We start from the raw sequence: 20526 nt of genomic DNA, 5'->3' as shown, positions 1-20526 counted from the left end.
GCTACTTGGAGATCATTTGCAGCCATTCATGAACTTCATGTTCCCAAACAACGATGAAAATTTTTTGGATGACAATCCGCCATGTCAGTATATTCTGGATAGTTCGAGCGAATGATCTGGCCACTCAGTTCGCCTGACATGAATACCATCGAACAAATATGAGACACAATCGACAGTGGCTCGATTATTGCACTTTCGTGTCGTCATAGAAATATTAAACGAACATACCTGTCGTACATGTGATTGCAGTGTAGCCAAGCTACCTTTCTTCTTCTTCTTCTTCTTCCTTCATCGTCTTCTACGCCATAGTCCTGTTCCGTCTACTAAGTATCCAGCAACATTTTCATCTGGCTGTTTTTGTTTTGCTTGTTTTTTTTTTTAAAAAAAAAAATATATTCCCAGTACGGAATGCCACCCTGTAGCCGGGCTATATACATGACAGGGCTGCCATCTTTTGGCCTCATGACTTTCCAGGAATTTTTGATCAAGGTTTGCTTCCTCTAGAATTTCGTATGCAGCTGTTTAATATTTTTCGGGATATTTCCATAAGGAAGGTTGACTTCACCACATCTGAAAGCCCTTCCTGAACCTTGTCTGAGACCTCATGGAGGCCGTCTAACCCTTAAATGCATGATTTTTTATTTCAAGCTGTAAAAATTACCATGTTTAGTTTATAGTGCCTACATTTCGAAAAAAATATTGAAAAATTTTTTTAATTAAATTAACGAAGCACTATTGTTGAAAATCGCTTTGTAGCTGATCAGCTACATTTTGAGTTAACACCTTACGAGCCACAATAAATGTGCTTATTTTGCTCCCTCAATTTTGACCAAATCTCTCGTAATTTAATTGTTGATTATGATTAAATACTTTGTATAGGAAGGGAAAAATCCTAAAATAATAAATAGGACATTAATGTTGTAAATATTGAGCATTTATTGTATATTTTATACAGTTTTATATATGAACAATAAGGTATCTAGTTCCAACAGGTTTGTACCCAAGCATGTGATAATCACTTTACATGAAAAGTTTGAAAACAGTTCTTTTGTTTGTGCAAACACAATGCAACTGCACATTTATTACACTGAACCCAGGAAAATCCCTTGCATCCTGGCATTTTGCACCTCTGTCTCACTTGCAAGTACGAAGGCAGGTGACCTACTTGATCCAGCCTTACATCTTGTGGAGGTACATGTGCTGTGGGCCCCTTTGTCTTCTTAGCTTGTATTTGGTTTTCGAGTTCATTACTTGGCCTTCCACGTTTTGCTGAAGTTTGACCTGAGCGACACAAACAGTGAGCAATTTCCATTCGAAATTTGGAGAGTTTCATAGTTCTCCTAATCCCTTTGGTTTCTGCTACTCTCCTATACAACAGCCAGGAATTGACTACTCCCATGTCCAGAAGATGGTAAAACCATCTTATATACCATTTTCGACTTTTCACAAGAATTTTATGTCGACCCATTATGCTGTCAAGAAGGTCAACACCTCCCATATGTTTATTGTAGAGCTTAATTATTTGTGGACAAGGTATTGTTATTCTTGACTTTGTTTTTTTGTCATACCTCCCTGCTTCATGAATAGGCTGCTGTCCAGCAAGTGTAGAAAGCAACAGCACACTCTTGTTATCTTTCCACACTACATTTGATATGTCGACACCATCCACTGTTGCGACGCGCTCTACTGATGCACCTCGTGCCATTTTCTTCAGCTCAGCTTCTGAAGGGAGCTTGCAGTCTGGCACTCTGTTTCTTCTGACTGTCCCAAGTGAGTAAATTCCTTGTTTATGTAACCATACAAGCAGTGGCAGACTTGTGTAATAATTGTCACAGTACAGTTTGTGGTTCATATTTCTTGGTAGTATCCTACTGAGTCGAACTACAACATTTGCACTTGCTCCCAAGTCTTCCTCCCCAGTCACTCTTTTTTCTGGTTCATTTTCATCTCCAGTGAAAATCTCAAAATCGTAGGCATAACCAGATATCCCACTAATAACAAATAATTTGTATCCATATTTATGAGGCTTGTTTGGCATGTATTGTTTCAAATAACTTCTAGCCTTTGTTGAACATATCTGTTCATCAACAGAAACACACTCCTCAACAGGTATTGTTTGAAACCGAGATCTCATCAATTCTATTATGGGTCTTATCTTGAAGAGTCTATCATGACCTTTTTCACCCCTGGGTATCATTGCACTGTTGTCATTGAAGTGAAGAAACTTACGTATTTGCTCATACTGATTCACTGTCATTGTTGTCTTGATCAGATGAGTACCAGTAACTTCTCCCCAGTAATCCCTCGTATTAGGTACATGAACTATTGACATTACGAGACAGATGCCTATAAATTTTTTTATGTCATCATAGGATAAATCTATTGGTCTATCAGGATTACACTGCACACTGTATCTATGAGACTCTTCGACAATTAGATCAAACAATTTAGATGGAAATATATGTTTGAAGAATTGGTATGGAGTATTTAAGTTTATTACTTCTTCTGGTAATGAAGTATTGCCATGAAATTTTGACTGCAGTTCGGGAATAATCAACTGTTTATCTTTCCAAACCACACTCCTGCTGTTTTTGGTAACATTTTTGCTGCTGCATGGCAGTTTCAGAGCATTATCAGACAACTGTGACGTCGATTCCTTCATTATAACATCAGATTGTCTTGTTCCAGAAACATCTTCAGTCCTAATTACTGGTACTTGACTTTCTTCGTCACTACTGTCACTATCACAATCAACAGATTCTGGAGCAACATATGTCTCATCTTGAATGGAATCGTCAGAGAAACACTCAAGATCGTCATCACTGCTTAGTGGAATCTCTAACCATTCCATAAGCATTTCTTCTTGACTCTTTCGAGACATTTTTACGTCAGCGCCTGAAATGCAGTAAATGAAAAATGTAGCTGATAAGCTACATACACAAAAATAGGCCTCATTTCAAATCTATCGCAAAGACACTCGAATTAACTGTTTACACCATATCTACTTACGTTTTCAAAAGGAAAAAGTAATTTTCAAACCCAGAAATCAGTGCACAAACACCAAAAACACACCTCAACTTTCCGCCAAAACACACACTTGGCAGTATGTCCACACAGCTCACTGTCGAACTGCTTCAGCTCGTCCTGCCATCTATGATCGCTATGAAGAACTACTAGAAACTGCAGCGGAGTGTATACACTTAGCTACATAACGAATTTGATCGAAAATGTTTCTCCATATGGAATAAATCGAAGAAATGAGGTCTGTAGCTTATCAGCTACAGTATGCATTAAAGGGCTAATCTGGAGCGTTCGAGGGCCTCGTTCTGGACTGATCCCAGCACTTCGACTTCTCTGGCTTGGGTGACCCTGCCAGGAGCTTAAGCACCCACCAGCATAGCTCTCAAAGTATAACGAAGCACGTAAACTTACTCACCACAGCAACGTGGCAGGCTTCGAGAAGGACCTTTCTCTACATCTATTTTCTATCATCTTGCGCATTGTGTCTGGTATTTTGGAGATATTTTTATATATCTGCATTGGGTTTTGGATAATGCACACCATCTTTAGTTCTTGGTCCTAGGATTTTCCTCATTATTTTACGCTCTTTCACTTCTAATTCCCCTTTTAGTGTTCTGTCTTGTAGATTCAGTGTCTCAGATGCGTAGAGAGCTTCGGGTTTAATTACTGTTGTGTAGTGTCGTATTTTGCAGTTCCACGAGACGCTCTTTTTCTTGCAAACGTTTCTTGTTGACTGAAACGCCTTCTCCATTTTCTGGGCTCTTGATGTGACAGATTTCTTTTCATTACAATTTTCTGCAATCCATTCACCTAAATATTTAAATTCTTTTACTCGAGAGGTGTAGTTACTACCTGTTTTGAGATCAGAAGATGCATCTTTGATGTCACTCATAAATTTTGTTTTTTCAAATGAAATTTCTAATCCAATTTTTGCTGCCTGCTCTTGTAATAATTCTAGCTGTTTCTGTGCATCGGTAATGTCTTGGGCGATCAGTGCCATGTCGTCAGCAAATGCTAAACAGTCTAATTCTATGCCCTTAGTTTTGGTCCCAGTCCGTGCGATGGTGCACCTGCTTTTCTCCATTCTCGATCGACTTTTCTACCTAAATGTGCTTGGGACAAAAATTTTGCTGCAGACCTTCTGTACTCTCCTTGCGGAAAGAATCGCACTGTGGCGTCCGAGTATGCGGGTATTGGTTCACCCTCCATACTACGCTGGTATTGAAACAAAACAGCTATACATACAGACAGAAAGTTAAGGATTTCCGCCCAGTCTGATACCCTCCCACCCATTTGTGGTGCCCTTGCCAGCTGTATGGCTCGCCTATGCGGTAAAGCTGACTCTGTGTCAAGGAGCCGAAAAAGTACTATTCATCTACATCTACATCTACATCTACATGATTACTCTGCAATTCACATTTAAATGCTTGGCAGAGGGTTCATCGAATCACAATCATACTATCTCCCTACCATTCCACTCCCGAATAGCGCGCGGGAAAAACGAACACCTAAACCTTTCTGTTCGAGCTCTGATTTCTCTTATTTTATTTTGATGATCATTGCTACCTATGTAGGTTGGGCTCAACAAAAAATTTTCGCATTCGGAAGAGAAAGTTGGTGACAAATTTCGTAAATAGATCTCGCCGCGACAGAAAACGTCTTTGCTTTAATGACTTCCATCCCAATTCGCGTATCATATCTCCCACACTCTCTACCCTATTACGTGATAATACAAAACGAGCTGCCCTTTTTTGCACCCTTTCGATGTCCTCCGTCAATCCCACCTGGTAAGGATCCCACACCGTGCAGCAATATTCTAACAGAGGACGAACGAGTGTAGTGTAAGCTGTCTCTTTAGTGGACTTGTTGAATCTCCTAAGTGTCCTGCCAATGAAACGCAACCTTTGGCTCGCCTTTCCCAAAATATTATCTATGTGGTCTTTCCAACTGAAGTTGTTCGTAATTTTAACACCCAGGTACTTAGTTGAATTGACAGCCTTGAGAATTGTACTATTTATCGAGTAATCGAATTCCAATGGATTTCTTTTGGAACTCATGTGGATCACCTCACACTTTTCGTTATTTAGCGTCAACTACCACCTGCCACACCATACAGCAATCTTTTCTAAATCGCTTTGCAACTGATACTGGTCTTCGGATGACCTTACTAGACGGTAAGTTACAGCATCATCTGCGAACAACCTAAGAGAACTGCTCAGATTGTCACCCAGGTCATTTATATAGATCAGGAACAGAAGATGTCCCAGGACGCTTCCCTGGGGAACACCTGATATCACTTCAGTTTTACTCGATGATTTGCCGTCTATTACTACGAACTGCGACCTTCCTGACAGGAAATCACGAATACAGTCGCACAACTGAGACGATACCCCATAGGCCCGCAGCTTGATTAGAAGTCGCTTGTGAGGAACGGTGTTAAAAGCTTTCCGGAAATCTAGAAATACGGAATCAACTTGAGATCCGCTGTCGATAGCGGCCATTACTTCGTGCGACTAAAGAGCTAGCTGCGTTGCACAAGAACGATGTTTTCTGAAACCATGCTGATTACGGATCAATAGATCGTTCCCTTCGAGGTGATTCATAATGTTTGAATACAATAAATGCTCCAAAACCCTACTGGAAACCGACGTTAATGATATAGGTCTGTAGTTCGATGGATTACTCCTACTACCCTTCTTAAACACTGGTGCGACCTGCGCAATTTTCCAATCTGTAGGTACAGATCTATCGGCGAGCGAGCGGTTGTATATGATTACTAAGTAGGGAGCTATTGTATCAGCATAATCTGAAAGGAACCTAATCGGTATACAATCTGGACCTGAAGACTTGCGCGTATCAAGCGATTTGAGTTGCTTCGCAACCCCTAAGGTATCTACTTCTAAGAAACTCATGCTAGCAGCTGTTCGTGTTTCAAATTCTGGAATATTCCATTCGTCTTCCCTGGTGAAGGAATTTCGGAAAACTGCGTTCAATAACTCCGCTTTAGCGGCACAGTCGTCGGTAACAGTACCATCGGCACTGCGCAGCGAAGGTATTGACTGCGTCTTGCCGCTTGTGTACTTTACATACGACCAGAATTTCTTCGGATTTTCTACCAATGCCAGTCGGAAGGTTTACGGTTGTAAAACACTTTTTAGGAATTCCCTGTAGTGTGAATTTGCGCTACTGCTTGAGCGGCCGCTGTAGTGTATGCTCCCCGTACTTGCCAGGCGAGGCCGGAAAGGGGCTCACAGAGGTGATCAGCTTGCAGATCCTCAGCGGGGACCCGGCGGAGGATAAAGACGCGGCGGACGGCTGTATCCGAGCGATTGAGTGGCGGGGTAATACAGTATCCGGCCGTACGTGCGGCCGCGACACGGGCCGGCTGGATGTCCCGCAAAGTGGCCGGCCTGAGCCGCTTACGGAGCGCCGCGATAAAGGCGCTTGATTACCAGCTTTTCAAGTCTAAACGCGGCCCGGATTAGCGCCCCTCCGGGCGGAAATAGCAATTTGGCGCTCCATTGAAGTGCCGCCGGCTCCGTCTTACCTAGCGAACGCCCCGCCCTGCGGCGAGGCGCCGGCGGCAGCCATCGCCTGCGCTGCAAGACCTCGCAGCGGCTCACTAGCACTCTGGGAGGGACAGCATGCGGACTGCGTATTACTGGGGGAGGCGACAACTGTCTCTGGATACATGGTATACGGGCAGCTCTGCATAAAGCAGTAGACTAGACCATGGTATCCGGACAGTTCTGCATAAAGCAGTAGACAAGACGATGGTATGCAGACAGCTCTGCATAAAGCAGTAGACTAGACCATGGTATCCGGACAGCTCTGCATAAAGCAGTAGACTAGACCATATGATCTGGATAGTTCTGCATAAAGCAGTACACTAGACCATGGTATCCGAACAACTCTGCATAAAGCAGTAGACTAGACCATGGTAGACGGACAGCTCTGCATAAAGCAGTAGACTAGACCATGGTATCCGGACAGCTCTGCATAAAGCAGTAGACTAGACCATATGATCTGGATAGTTCTGCATAAAGCAGTACACTAGACCATGGTATCCGAACAACTCTGCATAAAGCAGTAGACTAGACCATGGTAGACGGACAGCTCTGCATAAAGCAGTAGACTAGACCATGGTATCCGGACAGCTCTGCATAAAGCAGTAGACTAGACCATATGATCTGGATAGTTCTGCATAAAGCAGTACACTAGACCATGGTATCCGAACAACTCTGCATAAAGCAGTAGACTAGACCATGGTAGACGGACAGCTCTGCATAAAGCAGTAGACTAGACCATGGTATCCGGACAGCTCTGCATAAAGCAGTAGACTAGACCATGGGTCTGGACAGCTCTGCATAAAGCAGTAGACCATCCCATGGATGTGTACAGCTCTGCATAAAGCAGTAGACTAGACCATGGTAGACGGACAGTTCTGCATAAAGCAGTAGACTAGACCATGGATCCAGACAGCTCTGCATAAAGCAGTAGACTAGACCATGGATGCGGACAGCTCTGCATAAAGCAGTAGACTAGACCATGGTATCCAGACAGCTCTGAGTAAAGCAGTAGACTAGACCATGGTATCTGGACAGCTCTGCATAAAGCAGTAGACTAGACCATGGTATCCAGGCAGCTCTGCATAAAGCAGTAGACTAGACCATGGTATCGGGACAGCTCTGCATAAAGCACTTAACTAGACCATCGATCCGGATAGCTCTGCATAAGGCAGTAGACTAGACCACCAGATATCACAGCAGGTGGGCCCGCCAGTTGAAAAGGAGGTAGGAGTATTGTGGTGTCATGACAGAAGCAGGAACAGTAGAATGGATGGATCTGGGTAGCTCAACGACTTTGAACGTAGCCTAGTCACAGGATGTCATCTTAGTAACAAGTCCATCTGTGACATTTCTGTTACGGTCGGGCCGGTAACCGTAATTTATTTATATATTTTGCGTTCGACAACCAGACTGTATACAATCAGCCAGAACATTATGACCACCTACCTAATAGCCGGTATGTCCACCTTTGCCATGAAGAACAGCGGTGACGCATTGCGGGATGGAAGCAATGAGGTGTTGATAAGTCGCTGCTTGGGGAACGCCAGAAATCACTTATGTTTTACACGATGACTTTCCGTCAGTTACTACGAACTATGTCCTCTCAGACAGGAAATCACAAATCCAGTCACATAACTGAGACGATATTCCATAAGCACGCAATTTCAATACAAGCCGCTTGTGTGGTACAGTGTCAAAAGCCTTCCGGGAGTCCAGAAATACGGAATCGATCTGAAATCCCTTGTCAATAGCACGCAACACTTCATGTGAATAAAGAGCTAGTTGTGTTTCACAGGAACGATGTTTTCTAAACCCATGTTGACTGTGTGTCGATAGACAGTTCTCTTCGAGGTAATTCATAATGTTCGAACACAATATATGTTCCAAAATCCTGCTACGTATCGACGTAAACGATATGAGTCTGTAATTTAGTGGATTACTCATACTAACTTTCTTGAATATTTGTGTGACCTGTGCAACTTCCCAGTCTTTGGGTACGGATCTTTCGTCGAGCGAACGGTTGTATATGATTGTTAAGTATGGAGCTAATGCATCAGGATACTCCTAAAGGAACCTAATTGGTATACAATCTGGACGAGAAGACTTGCTTTTATTAAGTGATTTAAGTTGCTTCAGTACTCAGAGGATATTCACTTCTACGTTACTTATATTGGCAGCTATCCTTGATTCGAATTCTGGAATATTTACTTCGTCTTCGCATTTCGGAAGACTGTGTTTACTAACTTTGCTTTGGCAGCACTATCAAATGGTTCAAGTGGCACTGAGCACTATGGGACTTAACATCTGAGGTCATCAATCCCCTAGAACTTAGAACTACTTAAACCTAACGGACCTAAGGACATCACACACATCCATGCCCGAGGCAGGATTCGAACCGTAGCGGTTGCACGGTTCCAGACTGAAGCGCCTAGAACCGCTCGGCCACACTGGCCGGCGGCAGCACTATCTTCGACAGTATCTCCATTGCTAACGCGCAGAGAAGGCATTGGTTTTTTTCTTTCCGCTAACATACTTCACATACGACCAGAATCTCTTTGGATTTTCTGCCAGATATCGAGACAAAGTTTCCTTGTGGAAACTGTTATAGGCATCTCGCATTGAAGTCCGCGATAAATTTCGAGCATCTGTAAAAGATCGCCAATCTTGGGGATTTTGCGTCTGTTTAAATTTTGCACATTTATTTCGTTGTATCTGCAACAGTGTTCTAACCTGTTTGTGTACCAAGGAGGATCAGCTCCGTCGTTTGTTAATTTATTTGGTATAAATCTCTCAATTGCTGCCGATGCTATTTCTTTGAATTTAAGGATGGGTGATGAAGTCCGACGCCAGGGTCAATCACATGCCAGATCTGTTCGGTCGGGTTCAGATCTGGTGACTTGGGGCTCCATCACATCAATTGGGACTCACCACTATGTTCCTCGAACCACTCCATCACATTCCTGGCATTCTGACACGGCTCATTATGTTTTTGGAAAATGCCACTGCCGTCGGGAAACACGATCGTTACGGCCTACAACCAGTGTACGATACTTATTGACTATGATGGTCCATTGTATTAGGCCCACTGGACACATGGATCCTCACGTGAATCTTCTTCACAGCATAATGGAGCCATCGCCATCTTGTCTCCGTCCTGCAGGTACAGATGTCAAGGAACTGTTGCCCTGGAAGACGACGGATGCACGGTCTCCCACCGGCATGATGAAGAAGGTATCGGGATTCATCAGACCATGCAACGGTCTCAACTGCACCAACATCCAGTGCCGATGGTCACGAGCCCATTATAGTCGTAGATGCCGATGTCGTGGTGTTAGCAATTGCGCAGGCGTGCGTCATCGGCTGAGGAGGCCTATCGTTAGTTGCGTTCGCTGCACTGCGTGGTCAGACACACTTTTACTCCTCCCAGCATTAAAGTCTGATGTTAGTTCCGCCCCAGTCAACCACCTGTCCTGTTTTACCAGTCTGTCAAGCCTACGACGTCCGACATGCCTAACGCCACGACGTTTGGACGTGATTTCGCCTTGGTTTGAAGGCACTCACCGCAGTACTCCTCGAACACCCGACAAGTCGCGCAGTTTCCGAAGTGCTCCTGCCGAGCCTCCAGGCCATCACAACCTGCCCTCGGTGAAACTCAGATAGATTGCGCCCCTTCCCCATTCCACGCACGGACAGCACGCTCACTGGTACAATGAGCACCTTCCATATGTCTGACTAGCAGTCATTCCTCGCTAGGTGTCGCTGCCATCACCTGGACTGGTTTATATCGATAGTCGATCGGTGGTCATAATGTTCTGGTAGATCAGTGTAAAATGAATAATGATAGAGATAACAAAAATAAGGAATGGGAACTAAACAAAAAAAAGTATTTCGATGTAGACCTAACTCATGAAAAGTCTTCCATACTCATGATCCTCGTCAATTCGTATAGGCAGCTGGAGGTTCTGTGCGGCTGGGTGTTCATGGGAAGCCGACTGCGAGAAGAGAAATCTGTCTTTCTTCCGGCTGCTGAAGCCTTCGTTCCCAGGTCTTCGCGTGCTGTGTTGCAGCGTCTTTATTCCGACAGGAGCCCGTCAATTTGGTGTTCTTGTTAAGTACTTTTCTCGCCGGCCTGTCTTCTGAAGTTCGTCTCATTTTTTAAGGCTTTGTGTAATGCTAAGCCAAGTGCATCGAAGCCTAGAATAGGCAGATATCATGTACTGAAGGACAGGGATCGTCGAGCAGTATGGAGAGTGGTTGTAAAGCATCTCATGAAATCAGCGGCAGGAATCATTCGCGAGTTCCAAAGTGCTACCAGCAGTCCAGCAGGCAGAGTAACTGTCCGTAGTGAGTACAATCGCCGGTTGGCTACATATACGCCACACATTTCTGTAGCCAGAGCTTAAAGACGCTTGAGGTGGTGTAAAGAGTGACGGCGTCGGGCAGTGCATGACTGGAAAAAGAGTGATTTGCGTGATGGACCACTCTACACTCTGTGGCAAGCCGATGGAAGCGTCTGGGTTCGGTGATTCCCTGGAGAACCTTACCTGCCATGGTGTGTAGTGCCAACAATGAAGTACGGAAGAGGTGGTGTTACAGTATGGGGATATTTTTCGCGGTCAGCGCGTCGTCCCTTACTGCGCTTAAGAAAAAGATGAATTCGAACAGATAAAGAATATTCCACAGCATGCTGCACTGCGTTCACTCGAGGATCAGTTGGGGGACGATGATTGTTTGTAGCGGTATGAGAATGCGCCTTGATGTAAATTGGCATCTGTGTGGCAATGTCTTGGGGATATTAACATTCCTGTAATGGACTGACCTGTCTAGGGCTCCGACCTGAATCCGGTGGAACACTTCAGTGTTCTCTCCAGAGTCCGAGGCCCTACATCACTATCCTGTCTGGTTTCGGCTTTTGAGGAAGAATGGGCTGCCATTCCTCCTTCTTCCATGTATGTTTAGACGCATCACTGAAAGTGCCCCTGCAGAGTCAAGCCATCGTAAAGGCGAAGGGCGGACTCATCCCACGCTAACGCGCACTAACTGGTGTCCTTATACTTTTGATAAAAGCTAATTTTCTATTTTTACGTGTTATGTGAAGAGGAGCCGAGATTTACAGTTCTTCTCATTTATAGCTGGTTCAAGCACTGATTTTAACAACTGAAAGATTTGTTGTACTGTATTAGTATTACACTTGTAATTGTACAGTTAACCTGGAGTTTCCGAAAATCCCATTGTTTAAGCGATGGTTACCCTTTTTACATTTGACCAGGTGAAATGGTAACAGTTTGAAACATTTTATTGATATCTGTTCCTTTTTACAAGCGACAGAATTAAAGTTATTCAGCAACCCGCCAGGATAGCCGAGAGCGCTAACGCGCTGCTTCCTAGACTCGGGTAGGCGCGCCGGCCTCGACTCGAATACGACCGGCGGATTAACGACGACGGCCGGTGTGCAGACCAGCCTGGATGTAGTTTTTAGGCGGTTTTCCACATCCTCCTAGGTGAATAGCGGGCTGGTCCTCATGTCCTGCCTCAGTTAGACGACTCGCAGACATTTGAAACACATTCACTCTATTTCACGATTTACACTAGACGCAGACAGCTGCGGTACACTAATTCCGTCCCAGGGAGGGGGGGAGGGTACGGGGTGGCGGCAGGAAGGGCATCCGGCCACCCCTTAAACATTCACCTTACCCTGCCGACCTTGCTCACAATGCGGGATAAAGGCAGCAGCGAAAGAAGGAAAGAATGAAAGTTATTCAGTGAATTCCTGTGACAGCACAGTTGTTATGTTCTGCCGGACAGGGAAATCAGTAGTCTGCGGCAGTTGGTGAACGACGCTGTCGAGTATGGGAAGGTGTTCGCAGTCTGCTTTCGGATGCGGTGGGGCGAGGACGTCCGCTGCGCCCCGCCGTGCGCGACCGTGAGCGCTTGCTTGTGTTTACCTTCTCGCGGCGCGAGTTGTATTTGTTCCAAGTTCAGTGCGATTATGGCACACACATGGCGCCACGATACGATCAAAATTACTTTCCAACCAGGTCACGCGCGTCTTCGAGCCTATGAAATAGAACAGTTCATACGCGACGATCTACGTTTAGATCCGGCTACTGTCGTCGGAATACATTTTTCTATAACGGCGAGCGTGGTTTAAGTTAAAATGACCAGTGCAGAGGTCTGCGCGACAGTGGTTTCTAAATACTCGAACTCTCTCCGATTCAAACATTCTGAAGGGCATATCGGTGCAGTGACGGAGGATCATGCAGGCATGGGCCTAAGGACTGTAAGGGGTTTTGAGCTCCCCTTCGAGGTCCCAGAGGAAGTTGTCAGGGACGCCTTCCGACCATATGGCAATGTTATCAGCCACGTTGCAGAAAAGTGGCAAACTTTCTCGACGTGTAAGGTCTACAATCGTGTGCGCCAAAATTAAACTTGAGCTCAAGAAACATGTGCCGTCCTATTTGAACATCGGTGGCTGTCGTGCAATCATCATGTACGACGGTCAACCGCGTACCTGTTCCGGATGTGGGCAGGAAGGCCATGTTCGATCGAGCTGCTTACAACGTAGAATTACGCAGATACCAGTGGGGGACTCCGTTTCCCCGACGGGGACGAGAATCCTGCCCCTCACGTACGCTCAGACGACGATGCGCACCATAGTTGAGGACGAAACGGGCGATCAGACACATCCATCGACGCCAGAAGTACCAAGGGAGGAAGAGGAAGGACCCTCGGTGCCAACCCATATGTCGCCCCCTCCACAGCAACAACAGCAGCAACAGTCCCACGGACTCCAGACGCAACATAACATTCAGAACGCGATGGACGTGGACGGGGTGGCGGCAGGAAGGGCATCCGGCCACCCCTTAAACATTCACCATCCGTCCTTACCCTGCCGACCTTGCTCACAATGCGGGATAAAGGCAGTAGCGAAAGAAGGAAATATTCACCATCCGTCCTTACCCTGCCGACCTTGCTCACAATGCGGGATAAAGGCAGTAGCGAAAGAAGGAGAGAATGAAAGTTATTCAGTGAATTCCTGTGACAGCACAGTTGTTATGTTCTGCCGGACAGGGAGATCAGTAGCCTGCGGCAGTTGGTGAACGACGCTGTCAAGTATGGGAAGGTGTTCTTGAGTTACTGCAGGAGGGTACAGGATGAATTAAAGTTTCTAATTGGTGTGATGAATGGCAGCTAGCTCTAAATGTATAAACATCTACGTTAATGAGGAGTAGTGAGAAGAACAAACCTGTCACGTTAAGATACATTATTAACAGTGTCCTGCTGGACACTGTCAAATCGTTTAAATATCTGGGCGTAACACTGCAAAGCGATACTAAATGGAACAAGCATGTGAGAATAGTGATGAGGAAGGGGAATGGTCGACTTCGGTTTATTGGGAGAATTTTAGGAAAGCATGGTTCATTTGTAAAGGAGACCGCATATAGAACATTAGTACGACCCGTTGTTGAGTCCTGTTCCAGTGTTTCGGATCCGCACCAGATCGGATTAAAGGAAGACATCGAAGCAATTCATAGGCGGGCTGCTAGATTTGTTACCGGTAGTTCGAGTAACACCCAAGTATATTATGAAGTTGTTTTAGGAACTGAAATGGGAATTACTGGAGCAAAATGAGTCTGCTGCCACCAGTGTACATTTCGCGTAATGACAGTGAAGATAAGATTAGAGAGGTTAGGGCTCGTACGGAGGCATATAGATTGTCTTTTTCTCTCACTCTATTTGCGTGCGGAACAGGAAAGGTGAATAGTAGTGGTTCAGTGTATTCTCCGGCACGCACCATAGGGTGACTTTCGTACTATTTATGCATATGTAGAAATAGATTTGTTGCTCTACAAGTCATTTACTTCATCACTTCCTCAAGAGTACAAGACAAAATATCATCTTGGCATGAAACATTCAGTTTTCGAACGATTCCTCACCAATGCGTGTGAAATATTTAATTGTGATTTTGACACCTTTTTCTGACCATGACTTTTTACACAAAACTAGCGTTTATCTTTCACGACTGTTACTTAATCCAACACAGATACCGAAACAGTATCAATGTAAGAAGCATAATAAACACTGAGGCGACAAAAGTCAAGGGATAGCGATATAGATGGCGTTGGTATCGCGTACGCAAAGTATAAAAGAGCAGTGATTTGGCGGACTTGTCATTTGTTCTCAGGTGATTAATGTGAAAAGGTTACCGACGTGATTATGACCGCATGACGGAAATTAACAGGTTTTATTCGTGGAATGGTAATTGGAGTTACAAGCATGAGACATTCCATTTCGAAAATCGTTAGGGAATTCAGTGTCAACAGTGTGCCGAGAATACCAAATTTCACGCGTTACCTCTCACCATGCACAATACAGTGGCCGACGGCCTTCAGTTAACGGCCGACAGCAGCGGCGTTTGCGTAGAGTTGTTAGTGCTAACAAACAAGCAACACTGCGTGAAATGACCGCAGAAATCAATTTGGGACGTACGACGCACGTACTCGTTAGGTCAATGCGGCGAAATTTTGCAGTAATGGGCTATGGCAGCAGACGACCGACGCGAGGGTGAAAGGTCTCTGTTGGATTCCTTTCATGTTAATTTCTTAAATCTGTTGTCATTTATGGCATACATTCCACTTCTAAATTTACTGTGGTGTTTCGGACTCTATCTGGGAGGAGACTGAGCAGTGGAACGTGTTACTTTTACACATAATCAAGAACGATCTGTCACACTACTACACCTTAAAACACAGTTTATATGTAATTCATGTCACACAGTCTCATACAGAACCTACATCCGCTTTCTTTTATATACTGCATATGATAAGGTACTGTCATCCCCCTTCCCTTCTGTGTGAAAGGATGGATGAGCAAATGTACTTCTAGTTGCATGCTCGATGGTAGCAGACAAGCCTGTCTGCTAGAGAACAGTAGGACCAACGCCGGAACAGGTAGCTACGCTTTTTAAAAGCAGAGAGGTTTCTATTCTTGGTATGGTCCTGTCCGTCCCTTGTCATGTTGGTACAGGAAGCTGCCTCTTTGGTCACTTCCCTTTGTATCTGTCAGGTGCCCTCGGTAGGGGCCCAGGCCAGTCTGTCCGCAGCGAGCGTCTGAAGTGGCAAGATCTCCAGCTAAGCGCGTCTATGGATTTCTTAAGTTCAGCCTAACTGAAAATTTAATCACCTTTATTTCAGGTTTAGATCTAAAATATCTTATCTCAAATTGCGACGCAGTGTAATTCGAGTGCGAAGTTCAGAATATCTTCCAGTAGTTGCTTTGTCACTACTTTGTGAGTAAAGTAGAACCATGTGTTGATGATCCGTAACTCTAACTAAGATCATCAACCTTAAATGCGAATGTGCGTGAGATTATAATGTCTCGTCTTGACAATATTTTTCAATATAGCGACTTTTCTTTATGTTCAACCCATGTGGGGTGTACTTTGTGAGACCAGTACCACGTGCTTATACAATTGTTTGACCCATCAGGTTAATAGTAAGATGATAGTAACCAGTTCGAGGTTTTTCTTTTGTAAATTGCGTTTCGATGTAATTTATTTTAATTATCAAAATTGTTGTGGAGTTACACTCTTTGCGTAAACCAAGTTGACCACGTGAAGCATGTGGTGTAATCATCAAAGTAGCCCTCAGCTATTCTTTTCGGGAAGATTTCACAGAGAGTTAGTATGAATTTAGTATACCAGTGTGTGGTAATTTCATGACGGACAGGATTGCGCTACGAACGTAACTTATTTGTGTGAAAATTGAATCGGTTGGTTGTGGTTAATTTCGTTTTGCATATGTTTCAACGTTCTTCGTGTGTTATTTTATGAATGCATTGTTGTACGCAGTCTCCCAATCTTGGCTCCATATTTGATGTGTTCCGTAACATTACAAACTCACATTTTCACAATTCTAAATAAGGCATCAGTTTAGTTATGAATCAAGTTTAATATGCTGAAATTTTAACGGAGCAATGATCAATGTTAAAATAAATGTCCAAATATAAACCGATTTATTTCTTATTATTTAAATTATATATATATATATATATATATATATATATATATATATATATATATATATCTCACCGGTTGTCGTAAGATGACTATTAAAAGATTATAATTGATGTTAGTCTGGTTGGGAATTTGGTAAGCTAGACTGGATACCTGGCGAAACAGTTGCTCAGTAATGCAAGTTTAGCTTCCCCAGATAGCTAACAGCTTTTAACCCGCTTTTATTGTCTTGAATATCAGCACCGCTTTCAGAACAACTTAGCCGGCCGAAGTGGCCGTGCGGGTAAAGGCGCTGCCGTCTGGAACCGCAAGACCGCTACGGTCGCAGGTTCGAATCCTGCCTCGGGCATGGTTGTTTGTGATGTCCTTAGGTTAGTTAGGTTTAACTAGTTCTAAGTTCTAGGGGACTAATGACCTCAGCAGTTGAGTCCCATAGTGCTCAGAGCCATTTTTTTCAGAACAACTTAATGCATCAACGTTACAGGGGCCTTTGCTAACAGCATGACATCGCATGGAGCACCTGTCCTGGACTCGTGACCATATCGGTTGCAATCTAGATGACTGAAAAACTGTGGTTTGGTCCGATAAGTCCCCATTTCAGCTGGAAGAGCTGGTGGTGGGGTTCGAGTGTGGTGTCTACCCCACGAAGCCATAGACTCAACTTGTCAACAAGGCAATGTGCAAGTTGGTTTGTGGCTCCATAATGATGTGGGCTGTATTTACATGGAATGCACAGGATCCTCTGGTCCAACTGAACTGGAAATGGTTATGTTTGGCTACTTGGGCACCATTTTTTTAGAGCCGAATAACAATGGAATTTTTATAGATACAAAGCATCATGTCACCAGACCACAGTTGTTCACGATCAGTTTCAAGAACATTCTGGATAATTCGAGCGAATGATTTAACCATTCGGATCCCCCGACATGAATCCCATCGAACATTTATGGGATCCAGTCGAGGTTACAATCGTGCACAAAATCCTGTACCGGCAACATGTTCACAATTGCCAACTGCTATAGAGGCAATAGGGCTCAATATTGCTGCAAGGGACTTTCAACGACATTTTGAGTCCACGCCAAGTCGAGCTGCTGCACTACACCGGGAAAAAGGAGGCCCGACTTAAGTCACCTCAGTGTATACCGTCTACAGTCTAAACGACAGGAGGGCTTCCGGCGCATTCTCCGCCAGCTGGTTTCAGTCTCGATGAAATTCGTGAGAGAGAGAGCGAGGCGCAGCATAATTTTGCAATGGATGTTTTTAAGATAACTAACGTTAAATGGCCTAAGCAAAGAAACAATGTTCACGACGCGTAAATAAATGTAAACATCTGAAACTGGGATGAACATAACACGAACGTACTCTCAACAGCACGTGTTTTGAGGAGAAATTGGTTGGCGTACCGTGTCGGAAAGGCATGATATTCATATCGGTGCGGTACCCCTTAAACACTAATGTCACGGACAGTATACTGTTGGCTTCATGCGCGATTAGCGCTGACGCCGTGTCACGTGACGATGTTGCCTGCGGAGTTAAGAAAGCATTTAAATCAGGTCCGTGGGTCACCAAAGATTGCCCATGCCTGCTCTGTTCTACAAAGGGTGACGCTTGTTAAAGTTTAAAAACCACTGCAGCGACGTAGATTACGCTTGTGTCGGGAAATACCTCAAGAAGTTGACCACAAACGAACGGTGCCAACGAAATACAGGGTCCTCCTACGAATTTGTGACGTCACACTAGCAGTCTTCTTGGCCACACTTCGAGAACGTTCAGCTCCGTGGAGGGCGCACGGGAAATCAATATTTAATTGAAAAAGTCCCACTAAAGGTCTCAATATTGTTGTGTGGTGTCGAGTACTTGCAAAACGCGCAGTTAAGAATTATTAAACTCGTCTGAAATAGCCACTCGCTCCCCGCAGTAGACGGCTGCTGGCACTCGTAAGACCTGTAGTGTCACGTGCTGTGACGTACGCGCCATGGTCTATCTTTCTCGTCGGTCTCGCAAATGAATATGTGACGTCACCAGATGACGTTCCTCGCCGCACTTGAAGCGGTGGGGCTTGTCGATCCTACCCTCGGCGGTAGGGGGCAGTGGTACACACCACTCCGCTTGGGTACACTGTTTTCGTTCTCGCGTTGTCCGATATGATACGGGATTGCTCTCTGTAGCGGTAATACGGGGTGTTACAAAAAGGTACGGCCAAACTTTCAGGAAACACTCCTCACACACAAATAAAGAAAAGATGATATGTGGACATGTGTCCGGAAGCGCTTAATTTCCATGTTAGAGCCCATTTTAGTTTCGTCAGTATGTACTGTACTACCGCCAGTTGGCCCAATTGAAGGAAGGTAATTTTGACTTCGGTGCTTGTGTTGACATGCGACTCTTTGCTCTACAGTACTAGCATCAAGCACATCAGTACGTAGCGCTAATTGGTTAGTGTTCATCATGAACGTGGTTTTGCAGTCAGTGCAATGTTTACAAATGCGGAGTTGGCAGATGCCCATTTGATGTATGGGTTAGTACGGGGCATTAGCCGTGGCGCGGTACGTTTGTATCGAGACAGATTTCCAGAAAGAAAGTGTCCCGACAGGAAGACGTTCGAAGCAATTGATCAGCGTCTTAGGGAGCACGGAACATTCCAGCCTATGATTCGCGACTGGGGAAGACCTAGAACGACGAGAACACCTGCAATGGACATGGCAATTCTTCGTGCAGTTGACGATAACTCTAATGTCAGCGTCAGAGAAGTTGCTGCTGTACAAAGTAACGTTGACCACGTTACTGTATGGAGAGTGCTACGGGACAACCAGTTGTTTCAGTACCATGTACAGCATGTGCAGGCACTATCAGCAGCTGATTGGCCTCCATCGGTACACTTCTGCGAATGGTTCATCCAACAATGTGTCAATCCTCATTTCCGTGCAAATGTTCTCTTTACGGATGAGGCTTCATTCCAAGGTGATCAGATTGTAAATTTTCACAATCAACATGTGTGGATTGACGAGAATCCGCACGTAGTTGTGCAATCACGTCATCAACACAGATTTTCTGTGAACGTTTGGGCAGGCATTGTTGGTGATGTCTTGATTGGGCCCCATGTTCTTCCACCTACGCTCAATGGAGCGCGTTATCATGATTTCATACGGGATACTCTACCTGTGCTGCTAGAACATTTGCCTTTACAAGTACGACACAACATGTGGTTCATGCACGATGGAGCTCCTGCACATTTCAGTCGAAGTGTTCGTACGCTTCTCAACAACAGATTCGGTGACCGATGGATTGGTAGAGGCGGACCAATTCCATGGCCTCCACGCTCTCCTGACCTCAACCCTCATGACTTTCATTTATGGGGCCATTTGAAAGCTCTTGTCTACGCAACCCCGGTACCAAATGTAGAGACTCTTCATGCTCGTATTGTGGACGGCTGTGATACAATAGGCCATTCTCCAGGGCTGCATCAGCGCATCAGGGATTCCATGCGAGGATGGATGCATGTATCTTCGCTAACGGAGGACATTTTGAACATTTCCTGTAACAAAGTGTTTGAAGTCACGCTGGTACGTTCTGTTGCTGTGTATTTCCATTCCATGATTAAAGTGATTTGAAGAGAAGTAATAAAATGAGCTCTAACATGGAAAGTAAGCGCTTCCGGACACATGTCCACATAACATATTTTCTTTCTTTATGTGTGAGGAATGTTTCCTAAAAAGTTTGGCCGTACCTTTTTGTAACACCCTGTATAAGACTGCGATGGATTGGTTTGCTTTTAACGAGCCTGCATATATGAATTTGTGTTATGGTACCGTCCTGCCATTCCCGTCTGACTGTGACGTAGAAGGAACGCTTTAGGCAATGCTGCACATGGCTAAGATGCATCCCGACACATCCTTCGTCACTTCTTCGCAGTGAATCCGC

General features: G+C 44.7%; 1 protein-coding gene across 1 annotated transcript in view; it reads right to left on the bottom strand.

Annotated features, from left to right (window-relative positions):
- The window catches only part of LOC124788516 (piggyBac transposable element-derived protein 4-like), a 68678-nt gene extending 61964 nt beyond the window's left edge, over window positions 1-6714 (bottom strand). Inside the window, exons 1-2 of the mRNA XM_047255785.1 lie at window positions 6569-6714; window positions 1569-2930 (exon numbers count right to left, since the gene is read on the bottom strand). Coding sequence (XP_047111741.1) covers window positions 1569-2930; window positions 6569-6714 — 1508 coding nt within the window. The remainder of the gene's footprint in view (window positions 1-1568; window positions 2931-6568) is intronic.
- Window positions 6715-20526: the final 13812 nt, after the last annotated feature.

The sequence above is a fragment of the Schistocerca piceifrons genome, chromosome 3, assembly GCF_021461385.2.
Source record: "Schistocerca piceifrons isolate TAMUIC-IGC-003096 chromosome 3, iqSchPice1.1, whole genome shotgun sequence".
Classification (NCBI taxonomy): Eukaryota; Metazoa; Arthropoda; class Insecta; order Orthoptera; family Acrididae; genus Schistocerca; species Schistocerca piceifrons.
Note: the sequence above shows the minus strand (reverse complement) of the source record. Positions and strands in the feature narration are given on the sequence as shown.